This window comes from Hemiscyllium ocellatum, chromosome 28 (assembly GCF_020745735.1).
Source record: "Hemiscyllium ocellatum isolate sHemOce1 chromosome 28, sHemOce1.pat.X.cur, whole genome shotgun sequence".
Classification (NCBI taxonomy): domain Eukaryota; kingdom Metazoa; phylum Chordata; class Chondrichthyes; order Orectolobiformes; family Hemiscylliidae; genus Hemiscyllium; species Hemiscyllium ocellatum.
Window position 1 is genome coordinate 3,694,134 of NC_083428.1, and position 14,847 is coordinate 3,708,980.

The 14,847-nt window shown below is 42.5% G+C and overlaps 1 protein-coding gene across 4 annotated transcripts in view; it reads left to right on the plus strand.

Moving 5' to 3' along the window:
- The window catches only part of LOC132828788 (cAMP-specific 3',5'-cyclic phosphodiesterase 4C-like), a 331,268-nt gene that overhangs the window by 66,985 nt on the left and 249,436 nt on the right, over positions 1–14,847 (plus strand). For all 4 annotated transcript variants that reach the window (XM_060845876.1, XM_060845880.1, XM_060845879.1 and 1 more), the window contains one exon: positions 8,652–8,872. In XM_060845876.1, coding sequence (XP_060701859.1) covers positions 8,652–8,872 — 221 coding nt within the window. The remainder of the gene's footprint in view (positions 1–8,651; positions 8,873–14,847) is intronic.

Below are 14,847 nucleotides of genomic sequence, written 5' to 3' on the forward strand. Positions count from 1 at the left end.
GCTTCATATTTACCATAGCCTTGGAGAGGGAAAGGAGCTGTTACAAAGGGAAGATATTAAATTGGGGAAAAGGAAATTATGATGCTATCAGTCAGGAGTTGGGAAGTACAGACTGGGAGCAATTGTTCCACAGAAAAGGCACAGCAGACATGTGGAGACTGTTTAAGGAGCAGTTGATGTGAGTGATGCACAAATTTGTTCCTCTGAGACCGGTAAGAAGGGGTAAGATTAAAGAACAGAGGAGCTTCTCGTCAAAAGGAAGAAGGTGGCTTACGTAAGGTGGAGGAAGCAAGGATCTAGCACAGCTTTAGAGGATTACAGCTTACTTGAAAGGAGCTCAGAAATGGACTGAGGAGAAACAGGCTTGGCAGGAAGGATTAGGGAGAACCCAAAGGCATTTTACTCTTATGTGACGAATAAGAGAATGATCAGGAGAAGGTAGGGCCAATCAGGGGTAGCGAGGGAACTTGTGCGTGAAGTCTGAACAGATAGGGGAAGCCCAAAATGAGTTTTTTACTTTGATTTTCACTAAGGAAAGGGACCTTGTTGTGAATGAGAACTTTGAGGAGCTGGGAAACAGACGTGAACAGATCAAGATTTAGGAAGTTGATGTGCTGGAAATTTTGGCAAGCATTAAGATTGATAATTCCCCAGAGCCAGACCAGATTTATCCTAGGTTGTTCAGGGAAGTGAGAAAGGAGGTTGCTAAGCCACTGTCGAAGATCTTTGCTTCCTCACTCTCCACAGGACTCGTACTGGAGGATTGGAGGGAGTCGAATGTTGTTCCTCTTTTCAAGTAAGGTAATAGGGAAATCCCTGGTAATTACAGACCAGTCAGTCTAACGTCTATGTTCAGCAAGGTTTTGGAAAGAATTCTGAGGGTTAGGATTTATGACTATTTGGAAAAGCATCAGTTTGATTAAAAGCAGTCAGCATGGCTTTGTACAGGGCAGGTCATGCCTCACAAATCTTATTGTGTTCTTTGAGGAGGTGACGAGACAGGTTGATGAAGGTCAGACAATGGATGTGGTGTATGTGGACTTCAGCAAGCATTTGATAAGGTTCCCCATGGAAGGCTCATTCACAAAGTCAGGAAGTATGGGCAGAAAGATTTGGCTATCTGGATTCAGAATTAGTTGGCCGACAAAAGGCAGAGAGTGGTTGTAGATGGAAAGTATTCTGCCTGGAGGTCAGTGTTGAGTGGTGTCTCGCAGGGCTCTATTCTTGGGCCTCTGCTCTTTGTAGTTTTTATAAATGACTTGGATGAGGAGATTGAAGGATGGGTTAGTAAATTTGCTGATGATACAAAGGTTGGAGGTGCCATTGATAGTATCAAAGGCTGTTAACAGTCTGCAGCATGACATAGACAGGATGCAGAGCTGGGCTGAGAAATGGCAGATGGAGTTCAACCTGGATAAATGCGAAGTGATGCATTTTGGAAGGTCGAACTTGAATGCTGAATATAGGATTAGAGACAGGATTCTTGGCAGTGTGGAGGAACAGAGGATCTGGGTGTTCAAGTGCATAGATCCCTCAAAGTTGCCACCCAAATGAGTAGGGTTGTTAAGAAAGCATATGGTGTTTTGGCTTTCATTAACAGGGGGATTGAGTTTAAGAGCCGCGAGGTTTTGCTGAGCTCTGAAAGTCCCTGGTGAGACCACACTTGGAATATTGTGTCCAGTTCTGGTCGCCCTACTATAGGAAAGATACAGAGGCTTTGGAGAGGGTGCAAAGAAGGTTTACCAGGATGCTGCCTGGACTGGAGGGCTTGTCTTACAAAGAGAGGTTGACTGAGCTTGGACTTTTCTTTCTGGAGAGAAGGAGGAAGAGAGGAGACCTGATCGAGGGCTACAAGGTAATGAGAGGCATGGATAAAGTCAAAAGGCAGAGAATTTTCCCCAGGGCAAGATTGACTGGCATGAGGGGTCATAGTTTTAAGGTGTTAGGAGGAAGGTATAGAGGAGACATCAGAGATAGGTCTTTATGCAGAGAGTTGTGATTGTATGGAATGCGTTGCCAGCTGTGGTGGTGGAAACAGAGTCATTAGAGACATTCAAGTAACTGAAGAACATACACATGGACAACTGTGAATTGAGGAGGTGCGTAGGTTAAGTTATTTTAATTTAGATTAAGATTAATCCTCAGCAGAACATCGTGGGCTGAAGGGCCTGTTCTGTGCTGTATTTTTCTATATTCTATGTAAAAGATTCCATTAACATTTTAAGTAATCCATGACACACACTCTGAATGTGCATCCATTGTCTAACACAATGCAATTGAACAAGTCTCCAGCAAAAATATCTATTACTGGTCTGCAGGTTTTTGTAATTAGTATAATTTCCTCTCCCTGATCATTATCACCAACTTCTCTTTCCAAACCTTGGATCATAGAATCCCTACAGTGTGGAAATGAGCAATTTACCCAACACATCCACAGTGACCCTCTGAAGACTAACCCACCCAGATTACCCTATTACCCATGGCTAATGCACCTAACCTACACATCCCTGAACACCAGGGGCAATTTAGCATGGCTAATTCACCTGAGCTGCATATCCTTAGATTGTGGGAGGAAACCAGAGCACCCGGAGGAAACACACGCAGACACAGGGAGAATGTACAAGCTCTCCACAGACAGTTGCCTGAGGCTGGAATTGAACCCTGGTCCCTGGCGCTGTAAGGCAGCAGTGATAACCACTGAGCCATCATGCTGTGTCACATGTAATTTCAAAAAACCTTGTTAATCCATTGAGGACAAATCATTCCATAATAATAATTTGAGTCACATCTAAAATACATGTTGACCATATTCTGGGCACTTCCAGCATTCATTGTTGTGTTATAGTTCCCCAATTCATGTTGATGTCCTAATTGCCAGAGACACCTCTGTACCCATTCCCTCTGATTACGATCCTCCTTTCATATTGACAGTTTTAGCCTGAGTCTGGACAGTCTCGCATTGCTGCTACTATTCAGTGCTTCATTCTTAGCATTACTGCTGATTCCCATTTGAATTGGGAAGCAATATTTTCCCCGGAATTTTTTTAAGGCTTAAGACCATCAGAACCAGGAGCAGGAGTAGGCTGTCTGGCCTCTCAAGCCTGCTCCACTATTCTATAAGATCATGGCTGATCTTTTCATGGACTCAGCTGCACTTCCCCGCCCTCTCACCGGAACCCTTAATTCCTTCATTGTTCAAAAAGCTATCCATCTTCGCCTTAAAAACATTTAACGAGGTTGCCTCAGCTGCTTCACTGGGCAAGGAATTCCACAGATTCACAACCCTCTGGGTGAAGAGGTTTCTCCTCAAATCAGCCCTAAGTCTGCCCCCCCCTTATTTTGAGGCATTGCCCCCTTGTTCTAGTTTCACCCACCAGTGAAACTAATCTCCCTGCTTCTATCTTATCTATTCCCTTCATAATTTTATATGTTTCTGTAAATTCCTTCTCATTCTTCTAAATTTCAATGAGTATAGGCACAGCCTACTCAATCTCCCCACATAAGCCAACCCTCTCAGCTCTGGGACCAACCTAGTGAACCTCCTCTGCACCCCTTCCAGTGCCAGTACATCCTTTCTCAGGTGAAAGCTTCTGACACTATGTTCCAAACGTGGGTATCTTTCTGAAAACCCAACTCCAGTTAATACTGGAATGAACATAGAGTTTATCTATGTCTGACACCACAATTTAAAAACAAGCACTTAATTAAGAATTTTCAACAAGTATGTTTGCAATTTTGCATATATTCTGTTAAATTGCATTATACTGTACATTCTTCTATAAAATATCCATCCTGCTTTCTAATTTATCAATATCTGACAGTGCCTCATATGTATTTGAAAGATCACCTTTCTGCATTTCTAAATGTCCGATTGCTGAGCCATATCTCCGGGAATACGTTACACCTGATCTTGTTTCTCTTAGAAACTGACAGTACCAAGGCGTTATCTTGCTGTGGCCACATACTCACTCCATTTTTCCATTGACCTTAAGGTTCAACTTCTGTTGTAAATGCATTTAAGAATTATGAGGAACTGGAATATGGAACTGTTTGAACATTCTGGATTAAAAAGCTTTTGAAAGGACACTGGGAGTTATGTTCAGCAGCAATTACTGAAGCCAAGCATTTAGTATTTAGCGTAAGGGATCTGCTTTTTATTGGAAGCCATGTAATTTTGGAAAGTAGATAAGAAAAGGGAGATAAGCAATGGCTTTTATGGCTTTAATCACTTGACAAAGCTGGTTTGAGAGTGATGTGGCCTGTATTGAAGGTTGCCTAGAAACAGCCTCTGAAATAAAGTTGTTGTTTCTATACGCACCAAGGTGGAACAGTTGAATGAAAATACTTGGTGAGACAAAAGTCAAGACATCTTTCTTTATGGAGCAAGGTTATTAACGATTCAATCTTACAGCTCCTTCCATGCATAGATCACAGCTGCCCCCCCTGACCTTTATATTCTCTTAGTCAATTAATTCATTAATTAACCCAATCATCTGTTTAACTGCTTGTTGTGTTAACTCAGCATCCACTCTGTCAAGCCTCTGCAAAATCTTCTTTGTTTCAACAAGATCACCTCATTTTTCTTACTTCTAACGAGGGCCATGAGTCCATAACATCTTGAAGCAGAATGAGGCCATTTGGCCCATCAAGTCTGCTCCACCATTCGATCATTCGATCAATCCCATTCTCCCGTCTTCGCTCCGGAACCCTTGATCCACCGACTGATCAAGAACCATCTATCTCGGTCTTAAATAAGTAAATAATTTGGCCTCCACAGCCTTTTATAACAATGAGTTCCACAGATTCACCACCTCCTGGCTGAAGAAATTCCTCCTTATCTCAGTTACAAAGGATCATCCTTTCACTCTGAGGCTGTGCCATCAGGTCCTTGTCTCTTCCCACTAATGGAAACATCCTCCCCATGGTACACTTAAACATTTAAAAGGCATCTGGATGTGCGCATGAATAGGAAGGATTTAGAGGGATATGGGCCAAATGCTGGCAAATGGGACTAGATCAGTTTAGGATATCTGGTCGGCATGGATGAGTTGGATCAAAGGCTCTATTTCCATGCTGTATATCTCTATGACTCTATGTGCTCTCTGTGCAGGTCTCTCAGAGGAAGGTGCAAACTGCTTAACCTTTCCTCATAAAAGATCCCTTACGACCCAGGAATCAGCCCAGTGAATCATCTCTAACTCATTCCAATTCATGTATATCCTCCTGAAGTAAGCTGTCCGATAATGTATGCCGTACATTTGGTGTGGTCTCATTAATGTTCTGTACATTTGTAAAGAGTTTTTCCTTCTTTTATACTCAGGCCCCTTTGCAATAAAGATCAACATTGTACTTGAGATTGACATACCGAGATTCCTCTGTACAATAGCATTCTGCAGTCAATTTAAACAATGTTCTGCTTTTCAGTTCTTAGAACCAAAGTTGATAAGGTCACCTTTTGCCACATTATACTCCATCTGCCAAATATTTACCCAATCAGTGAATGTATCAATATCTCTTTGCAGACTCTTTGTGTCCTTATCACAATTGGCATTAATGTAAACACACACATACATATATACACACAGACACACAGACACACACACACACACACATACAGACACACACACACACACATACAGACACACACACACACACAGACACACACACACACAATTGTGTTCTCCACTGCCATTAAAATCAGAAGTTACATGACACCAGGTTATAGTCCAACAGGTTTTTTTGAAATCACAAGCTTTTGAAGCACTGCCCCTTCAAAGTGACTTCACCAGACGAAGGCGCGGTGCTCTGAAAGCTTGTGATTTCAAATACACCTGTTGGGCTATACCCTGGTGTCATGTAACTTCTGACTTGTCCACCACAGTGCAACATCAGCTCCTCCACATCATGGTCATTCAATGAGATCATGCCTGATCTGATAGTTTTAAACATCACTTTCCTACTTTTTCCCCATTACCCTCGATGGTCCTTACTTATTAAAAATCTGTCTGTCTCAGCCTTGAATATACTTAATGACCTAGACTCGACAGCGCTCTGTGGGAAAGCATTCCACAGATTCACAGATTTCTCTGAGGGGTGAAATTCTAACTGGGCAAACCATGACTCTGTGATGATACCCTCTGGTTGTAGATTTCACACAAGGAGGAACAACGTCTTAGCATCAAGTCGTCTAAGAATCTTACATGTTTCAATAAGGTCGCGTCTCATTCTACCAAAGTCCCATGAACACAAACCTAATCCACACAAACTCTCCTTAGGAGACAGTCTTTCCATATCTGATATTCTGATGAAGGGCTTTTGCCCAAAATGTCAATTTTCCTGCTCCTCACATGCTGCCTGACCAGCTGTGCTTTTCCAGCACTACTCTAATCTAGACATATCTGGTATCAGCCTACTGAACACTCTCTGGGACTGCCTCCAATGTCAGTATGTCTTTCCTGAGATAAAGGACCCAAAACTGTTCACAGTGTTACAGCTATGGTATGATGAGTGTCTTGTATAGTCTTAGCAAAACTTCCTTATTTTTATACTTCACTTCCTTGGAAATAAAGGCCAACATTCCATTTGCCTTTCCTATTACCTGCTCAACTTCTTTCCAAATGAGTTCACCTCCCACTGCCACTATAAAAGGCCATGACAATGTTAAATACAGAAGTTGCCCATTGATCTCATCCTCCCCAGCTTTTCATTTTAAATTGTTTTAATACTTCAACACGTTATTGATTATGTAAAGCCTCTAATCCACTCGCTGTACAAGAATTATTGCCATGTCCACAGGCCAATCAATTATGCATTGACTTAGAATGTGTGGGTGGTTTCATCAATGTGTGAATCTCATTCTTCAGAACTGAGTTTTTGATGTATTACAGTTAGTCGTGAGACATTGACTCAGTCTTAGTTAAGTCAGGAAGACCAAATAATGGACCAGAAACACGCAGAACATTGTCTGGGTGGCTCATTCTTGGAGCTCCTTGGATCTACTCTCCTCTTCCCACCATCTCTCCTCCTTCAATCCCAAGACCTTTCCACTATTCTACAATGTGGCCTTGGCTTCTCAGCTCATTGGTCACTCTCTCCCTTTCACCCGTGAGTCAGAAGGTTGCGTGTTTGAGATCCTCTCCAGAAGTTTTGGTCCATATCCCAGAGGAATACTTGCAGTGCAGTCCTGAAGCAGTGCTGCACTATTGCAGGTGTCATCTCTTGGATGCAGCACAAATCTGTTTAAAGATAAAATTCTGTGCATGCTGGAAATCTGAAACAAACAGAAAGAATGCAGGAGAAGCTCGGCATGTCTGACAGCAGCTATAGAGAGAGAAAAACAGAGTTAAAGTTTGAGACGACTTTGACTCTTCTTCAGAACTGAAAGGTGTTGGAAAACAGGTTCTTTTTTATAGCTTGATCGAGGCAGAGGAGCAGCAAGAGGGCAGATGGTACAGAGGCCCAATGCAAAAGGAAAAGAGGTTGTAAGAAGTGGAGAGAGAATAATAGTCTTGTTAATGGGTGGATTTATAGTCAATTAATGTGTGAAAGGGAGAAAATGAGTCTTTGCTATTAAATGCAAAATAAGCAAGATTAAACCATTTTCCCTCCTAGATAGCTTTGAAAGATTGTATGATACTCACATGAAGAAGGAAATTTGCCTTTGTCTCTTGCTCAATAGTATCCCTTAAGCAATTACACATAAAAATGTTATTTTGTAATGCCATGCATTCAAATATTTGTGTGGTCACATGTTCATATGATTTTTAAAAATATTAATTTGACATGGGCATTGCTGACTGGAACAGCATTTATTACCCGTCTATAGTTACCCTTAGGAAGTTGATGGCAATCTGTTAACTTGGACAGATGCACATTTAGAAAATTCCTATAGTCTTACCAGATCATAGGGCTGTTCATTCATTAGAGAGAGAGATGACTGGTCAAGAGAGCAGCAGCACAGTGGCTCAGTGGTTAGCACTGCTGCCTCACAGTGCCAGGGTCCTGAGTTCTCTTCCATCCTTGGGCGACTGTCTGTGTGGAGTTTTCATTCCTCCAGGTGCTCTGGTTTCCTTTGACAGTCCAGAGATGTGCAGTTGGATGAGCTGGCCATGCTAAATTGCCCCGTAGTGTCCAGTGATGTGCTAGGTGGATTGGCCATGGGAAATGCAGGGTTACAGGGATATTAGCGGGTCTGGATGGGATGGTCTTTGGAGCATTGCTATGGACCTGATGGGCTGAATGGCCTGCTTCCATACTGAAGGGAATCTATGGTGGTGCTTTAACCTGAGGGTCACCTCATCTCAGGCAAGGGAAGAAGTTGAGGAGAAGAGACATTTGGGGTAACCCCAGGCAGGAATTGAACCCATGCTGTTAGCATCACAACCCAGCCATCCAGCCAACTGAGCTAACCAACCCTTTCCACATTTGCATGCTCGTTCCAGCATTCACTTATGAAAATGAAAGTATATCATATCCGCTTGATCAGATTGTTATCATGCTGCATGGTTGTGACTAATGAAAACATTTGAGAGTTATTTTGTTTCTAATCACCATTCTCTCAGATCCCCCGCCCTCACACCATTACAAATGCACCATTTCTTTCACCATTTTCCTTCTCTCCTAATCCCTTTTACTTTCCCATTTGTTGCCAGAGAATGAAAGACTCGCTCGATCTTCTGTCACCAGGCCAGCCGTCCATGTTTGGCTTGGTGAAGAGACACTCATCAGGGACTCTGCAGCTGCCTCCGTTGTCTTGGCGACAGTCCACACTCTATGAGGGCTATAGACAACTGAAAGAGGACCAGGGCCTGAGGCTCATCGTCCCTGCACAAGATGAGGCTTTACCTGCTGCGGCACAGAACAACAGCCCAAGGTAAGGGAGGAGTGGACCCTCTGTTCCTCACTGTGTGAAATATCTCAGAGATGCCTGTTCTTTGACAGTGGGAGTTTTCATGTGCACACACTTACAGTGTGTCTGCCTGTAGCGTGTGTAGATAATATGTGTTTGGAAATGTGCAGTTGTAGATATCTTAAATCAACCTTGGTGTGTCAGCTGACCTGCTGTGGTGTTACGAACCCAATCTCTGCTGTAACTCACGACGAGGAGTGCAGGAACTGGTGTTGGACTGTGGTGGACAAAGTCAGAAGTCACATGACACCAGGATAAAATCCAACACCTAACAAAGGAGCAAAGCTCCAAAAGCTTCTGATTTTGAATAAAGCTGGTGGACTATGATCTGGGGTTGTGTGACTCTGACCCTGCTGTAAATAGTTCTGTGTCCAATCTGTGGGACAGACATTAACACCATCAATGGAATCACTGGACCTCAGGAATGGAACAACTAGAAGTACATGGATTTTCATTGATGTAGGAAAACCGGCAGAGAAAGAAACAGCATTAAAGAAGATAACAACAAAAAAAAAATTGGAACTCTGACTGTCTGGCAGAGAGTGAAACCATTAATCAATAATACTTGGAGAGGACCATTGTGGTCTTACTGGTCATCCAGTTCAAAGTTTACAAGTCTGTGCATTCTGTAGGAGTAAATTACTGTAGGTGTTGAAATCTGTACCGAAAACAAAAACTACTGGGAATCACGGCAGGTCATCAGCATCTGTGGTGAGAGGGCAAGATAAAGTTTTAAGTCAGATGACTCTTCATCAGAAATGTAAACTTCACGGATGCACCCGACCCGCTGGGATTTCCAGCATTTTTGTTTTTGATGTGTGCATTCTCCAGTCTGCTGTTTTCTCTGTGGGGAAAGGGGTGTGGGTGTTGGTTGAGTCAAAATGGATTTGCATATTCCATTTCCTGCCACTGTGGAAATGAGAGGAGATATAACAAAGGATTGTTTTTTTTCCACTCTTAGTCTAAAAATTATGAAAAAACAATAGATTTATTTAAAAGACTTGAGCTTATAAGAGTTGTAGCCCTGCTATCAGTCCTAGGGAACATGTGTCATAAGCTGTCTTTCAGTCTCGATCTGACTGAATTAACAGCAAGGCAAAAGTGGTGTTGCAGGTTTTGATTACATAATGAGAACTCCACATTAATCTTCCTTACGAGCAGTATTTATTTAAAAATCAGAACTCAATGGGAGAGGCAGACTATTAATCAGTACGTAACAGCACCGATGTGTTCAATTGAATCCACAAAACTATAAAACTATGAGACACTGAAACAAAATCAGGCCATTTGGCCCATCGAGTCTGCTCTGTGATCATGGCTGGTCTGATAATCTTCAACTCCACTCTCCGACCTTTTCCCCATGACCCTCGATTCCCTGACTCCTTAAAAATCTTTATCTCAGCCTTGAATACACTTGAACAACCTTGACAGCTCTCAGCAGCAAAAAATTCCACAAATTCACTCCCTCTGAGAAAATAAATTCCTCCTCATCTTTATTTTAAATATGTATCCTTTTATTCTGAGATTATGCTGTCTTTGTCTGCAGTGTGTGACAGCCACTGAGCACATTACTTGAACCAAGGTGTGTTTGTGTGTCTGTGTGTGTCTCTCTCTGTATACGTGTGTGCGTGCACATACATGTGCTTATGTTTGTGTCTGTAAATATTTGTGTGTCTGTGTATGCATGCGTGTGTGCTTGCATAAACGTGTGTGTGTGCACGCGTGCCTGTGTGAATCTGCGTGTGTGTGTGTGTTCACTGTGTGTTTGTCTGTGCCTGTGTGCGTGGGAGTTTATATGTCTATGTGTGTGCATGCGTATATGTGTGTGTAAATGCATGTGTGTATATATACGAGTGTGTGTATAATTCCTTTCATTCCTTCAGTGTATTCTATAATAGGGGTCAATTAGCTCAGTTAGTTGGATAGCTGGTTTGTAATACAGCATAATGCTAATAGTTTGCACTTGAATCCCATATCCTCTAAAGTTTCCCTGAAGGGCTCTCCTCAATCTCTACCCTCAGGTTAAACCACCACCAACTTTATCTCTCTTTCTCTCTCTCTCTCTCTCTCTCTCTGTAAAAGGAGAGTAGCCTCATGGTTCAGTCGGACTGCTGATTTTACAACCAATCAACAGATGTCATCATATTCCTTACTTGTTTATGAGTCATGGCCATCGCTGGCTAGGCCAAAATTTATTACCCATTCCAGGATTTTGACCCAGCAACAAGTCAGGATGGTGAGTGGCTTGGAGGGGAGCTTGCAGGGGGAGGTATTCCCATATATCTGCTGCCCTTGTCCTTTGCAATGGAAATGGTTGTGGGTTTGGAAGGTGCTGTCTGAAGTCTCTTGGTAACTTACTGCAGTGCAGTTTGTGGATAGTACACACTGCAGCAACTGAGCTTCAGTACGGGACAGAGTGAATTTGAAAGGCAATGAATGGAGTACTGATCAAATGTGTTGTTTTGTCCTGGATGTTGTCGAGCCTTTCGAGTGTTCTTAGAGCTGCACCCATCCAAGCAAGTGGCAAATAGTTCATCATACTCTTGACTATTCGTTTTCATTTGTAGATAGGCTTTGGGGGGTCAGGAGGTGAGTCAGTCACTTCAGAATTTCTAACTGAAGACCTGCTTTAGCAATTGCAGTATTTATTTTGAAAAGCCACACAGAATTGCAGATGCTAGAAATCAGAAACAAAAACTGTTGGAAAAGCTCAGCAGGTCTGGCAGCATCTGTAAAGAGAAAGCAGAGTTAATGTTTTGGATCCGGTAACCCTTTTTCCGAACTGCAGTGTTTAAGTTTGGCTGTGCTAAATTGCCCATCATGTCCAGGGATGTGCAGGCTAGGTGGGTTAGCCACGGGAAACTCAGGGTTACAGGAATAGGGTGGTGGATCTGGATGGGAGGCTATCTGGAGGGTCAGTGTGAACTTGATAGGCTGAATGGTCTGCTTCAACACCATATGGACTCCATGATTCTATTCTATGAAATAAGGCTGGTCCAGTCCAGATTCTGATGATACTCTGATGGTGAAGTATTCAATGATGGTTATATTACTGGAGATAAGTGTGCTAGATCTTTTCTCACTCATAGACAGTCACAGCAGAGAAAAAGGCTGTTTGGCTCATTGTGTCCATGATGTTTCACAAAGATCTGACTACACAAATCATATTTTCCATCTCTAAGCTCATAGCCCTGGTGGATATGGCAATGCAAATGAATATCTAAATACTGCTTGAATAAATCTAGAGTTTCTGACTCATCCACCCTTTCCAGGCAGTGAGTTCCAGACTCCTAATGTTGTCTTGCTGAAAAACTTTCTCATCAACTGAACCTTTAGCTTCTTTACCTTAAATCTGTGTTGACTACTCTATGAATGGCAAAATGTCTTCCTATCTATCCTATCTATGTCTCTCATATTCTCATCCACCTCTATCAAGATCCACTCAATATTCTCTATTCCAATGAAAATGACCCCCAGCCTGTGAGATGTGGGAAATCAGAGACACCTCCAGTCTCCATGTTGACTACATCTACAGGAAAAGTTTCCTCATAGCTCAGACCCTGCAGCCCAGGCAACATCCTGGTAAATCTAGTCTGCACTTTCCACTAGTGTAATCACATCCTTCCTATTATTTAGTGACCAGACCTGCATACAGTACTCTAGTAGTGGCCTAGGTAGTTCCAGGATAATCTCCCTGCTCATGTATTCGTGCTTTAGCTACCTGATGAAGGAACAGTGTTCCGAAAGCTAGTACTTCCAAATAAACCTGTTGGACCATAACGTGGTGTTGTGTGATTTCTAACTTTAGCTAATAAAGGCAAATATCCCACATGACTTCTTAACCATATTACCTCCCTAACCTGCTTTCTTCAGGCATCTTTGCATATGCATACCAAGGTCCCTGAAATCAACAGTACTTTACAGAGTCAGACCATTTAGAGTGTAGCCCCTTGCCTTATTAACCCTCCCAAGAGCATTACTTCACATTTTTTGGGGTTGAATCCTAACTTGCTTGTTAGAGATGGTCAATGCCTGGCAGCTGGGTGCTCTGAATACTATCTGCCATCTCGCCCAACTGAGGTCATGCTGCAGTTTGCGTGGACTGTTTCAGTAACAGAGGAATAGAAGACACTATTGTCAAGTGGGAAATGAGAATTGGTGTAAAAATAAGAAGTTGATTAATACATTGTAAATGCCTCAGCTTTCTATTTTAACAAGGCTAGCTCGGTTAGTGAGTAAGTCTCATTCTAAAATTGCAGTTAAAGAAATCTAATTTTAATATATTCATGAATCAGAATGATTCATCTCTGAATATAAACAAGGATATTTAAATCAGGAAAAAGAGACATTTCTCAAAGATGATTAATTAAGGGTCCTCCTGAATGTAAAATGGATTTCCTCAGATTCTAGAAACAGAAACCTTATCAAGGTAATGTGTAGAGAGAGACAAAGTGCTTACTTTTTGTCATTGTAGTCTGCTCGGGCTAGAGAGTGGGAGTGAGAAACCGGAGTTTGCTGACTATTGAATAAGGTTGTGTAATCAGTTCCTGGATCATTCTCTGTAGTTGATAAGATTGGTTTAATCGACAAGTTTTGAAATGGCAGGGAACCCAGCCCATGGAATGCTCCTCCTGTGGGATGTGGGAAATCAGAGACACCTCCAGTCTCCATGGTGACTACATCCACAGGAAGAGTGTTAAGCTGAAGTTCCTGATTTGCCTCGTGGAGCGCCTGGAGCTGTGGATGGACTCCCTTTGGAGTATCCAGGAGGCTGAGGATGTCAGAGATAGCACATTTAGTGAGCTGGTCACACCACCAGCAAGGGCTACACAGACACAGAAGTGTGTTGCCTCCCTAGTGCTCGGGTCAAGGATGTCTCTGACAGAACACAGGATATTCTGAAGGGGAGGGCCAGCAGAGATGGTGGTCCATATTGGCACCAATGACATGGACAGGAAGAGAGATGTGGCCCTGCAGAGGGAATTCTGGGAGTTAGGTGGGAAGTTGAAAAACTCAGACCTCTAGCGTAATCTTGAGATTCCTTTCTGTGCCACATATCATTGAGGCTAGGCATAAGAAGATAGTATTGTTAAATAAGTGGCTAAAGAGCTGGTAGAGGAGGATGGGCATCAGTATGTAGGTTATTAGGATGTCTTCCAAGGCCGATGGGACCTGTACAAGAAGGACGGGTTGCACCCAAGCTGGAGAGGCACTAATGTCCTGACAGGGATGTACGACTTAAACTAGTGTGGCCAGGGAACCTTGGCTGACAAGAAAAATTGAAATCTTTGTAAAAAGGAAAAGGAGGCATACATAAGGTTTAGAAAACTGAACACAGACAGAACCTTTGAAGAATACAAGATAGCAGGAAATAACTGAAATAGGGAATTAGGAGAGCTAAAAGGGGCCATGAAAGTCTTTGGCAAATAGGATTAAGGAAAATCCCAAAGCATTTTATGCAGAAAAAAGAGCAAGACAGTAGCTCGGGAAAGGGTAGGTCCATTCAAGGACAAAGAAGAGAATATATGCATGGGGCCAGAGGAAGGGAGTGAGGTCCTTAATGAATATTTTGCATCAGTATTCACAAAGAAGAGGGATACAGTGAATAGTAAGTCTTAGGAAGGATATATTGATATTCTGGGGCATGTCAATATGAGAAAAGGAGGTGCTGGGTGTTTATAAAAGCATTAAGGTTGACAGGATCCAAGGACCTGATAGGATTGATTCCAGAATGTTGAGCGAGGAAGGTGAGAAAGTTGCTGGGCCTTGTAGGACACCTTTGTACCCTCTTTAGTCACAGGAGACATCTCAGAAAGCTGGAGAATAGCCAACGTTGTTCCTTTGTTTAAAACGGGCAGCTAGGATAATCCAGAAAATTACAGGTTGATGAGTTTTACGTCAGTGGTAGGAAATTATGAGAAGAGGTTCTTAGGGATACA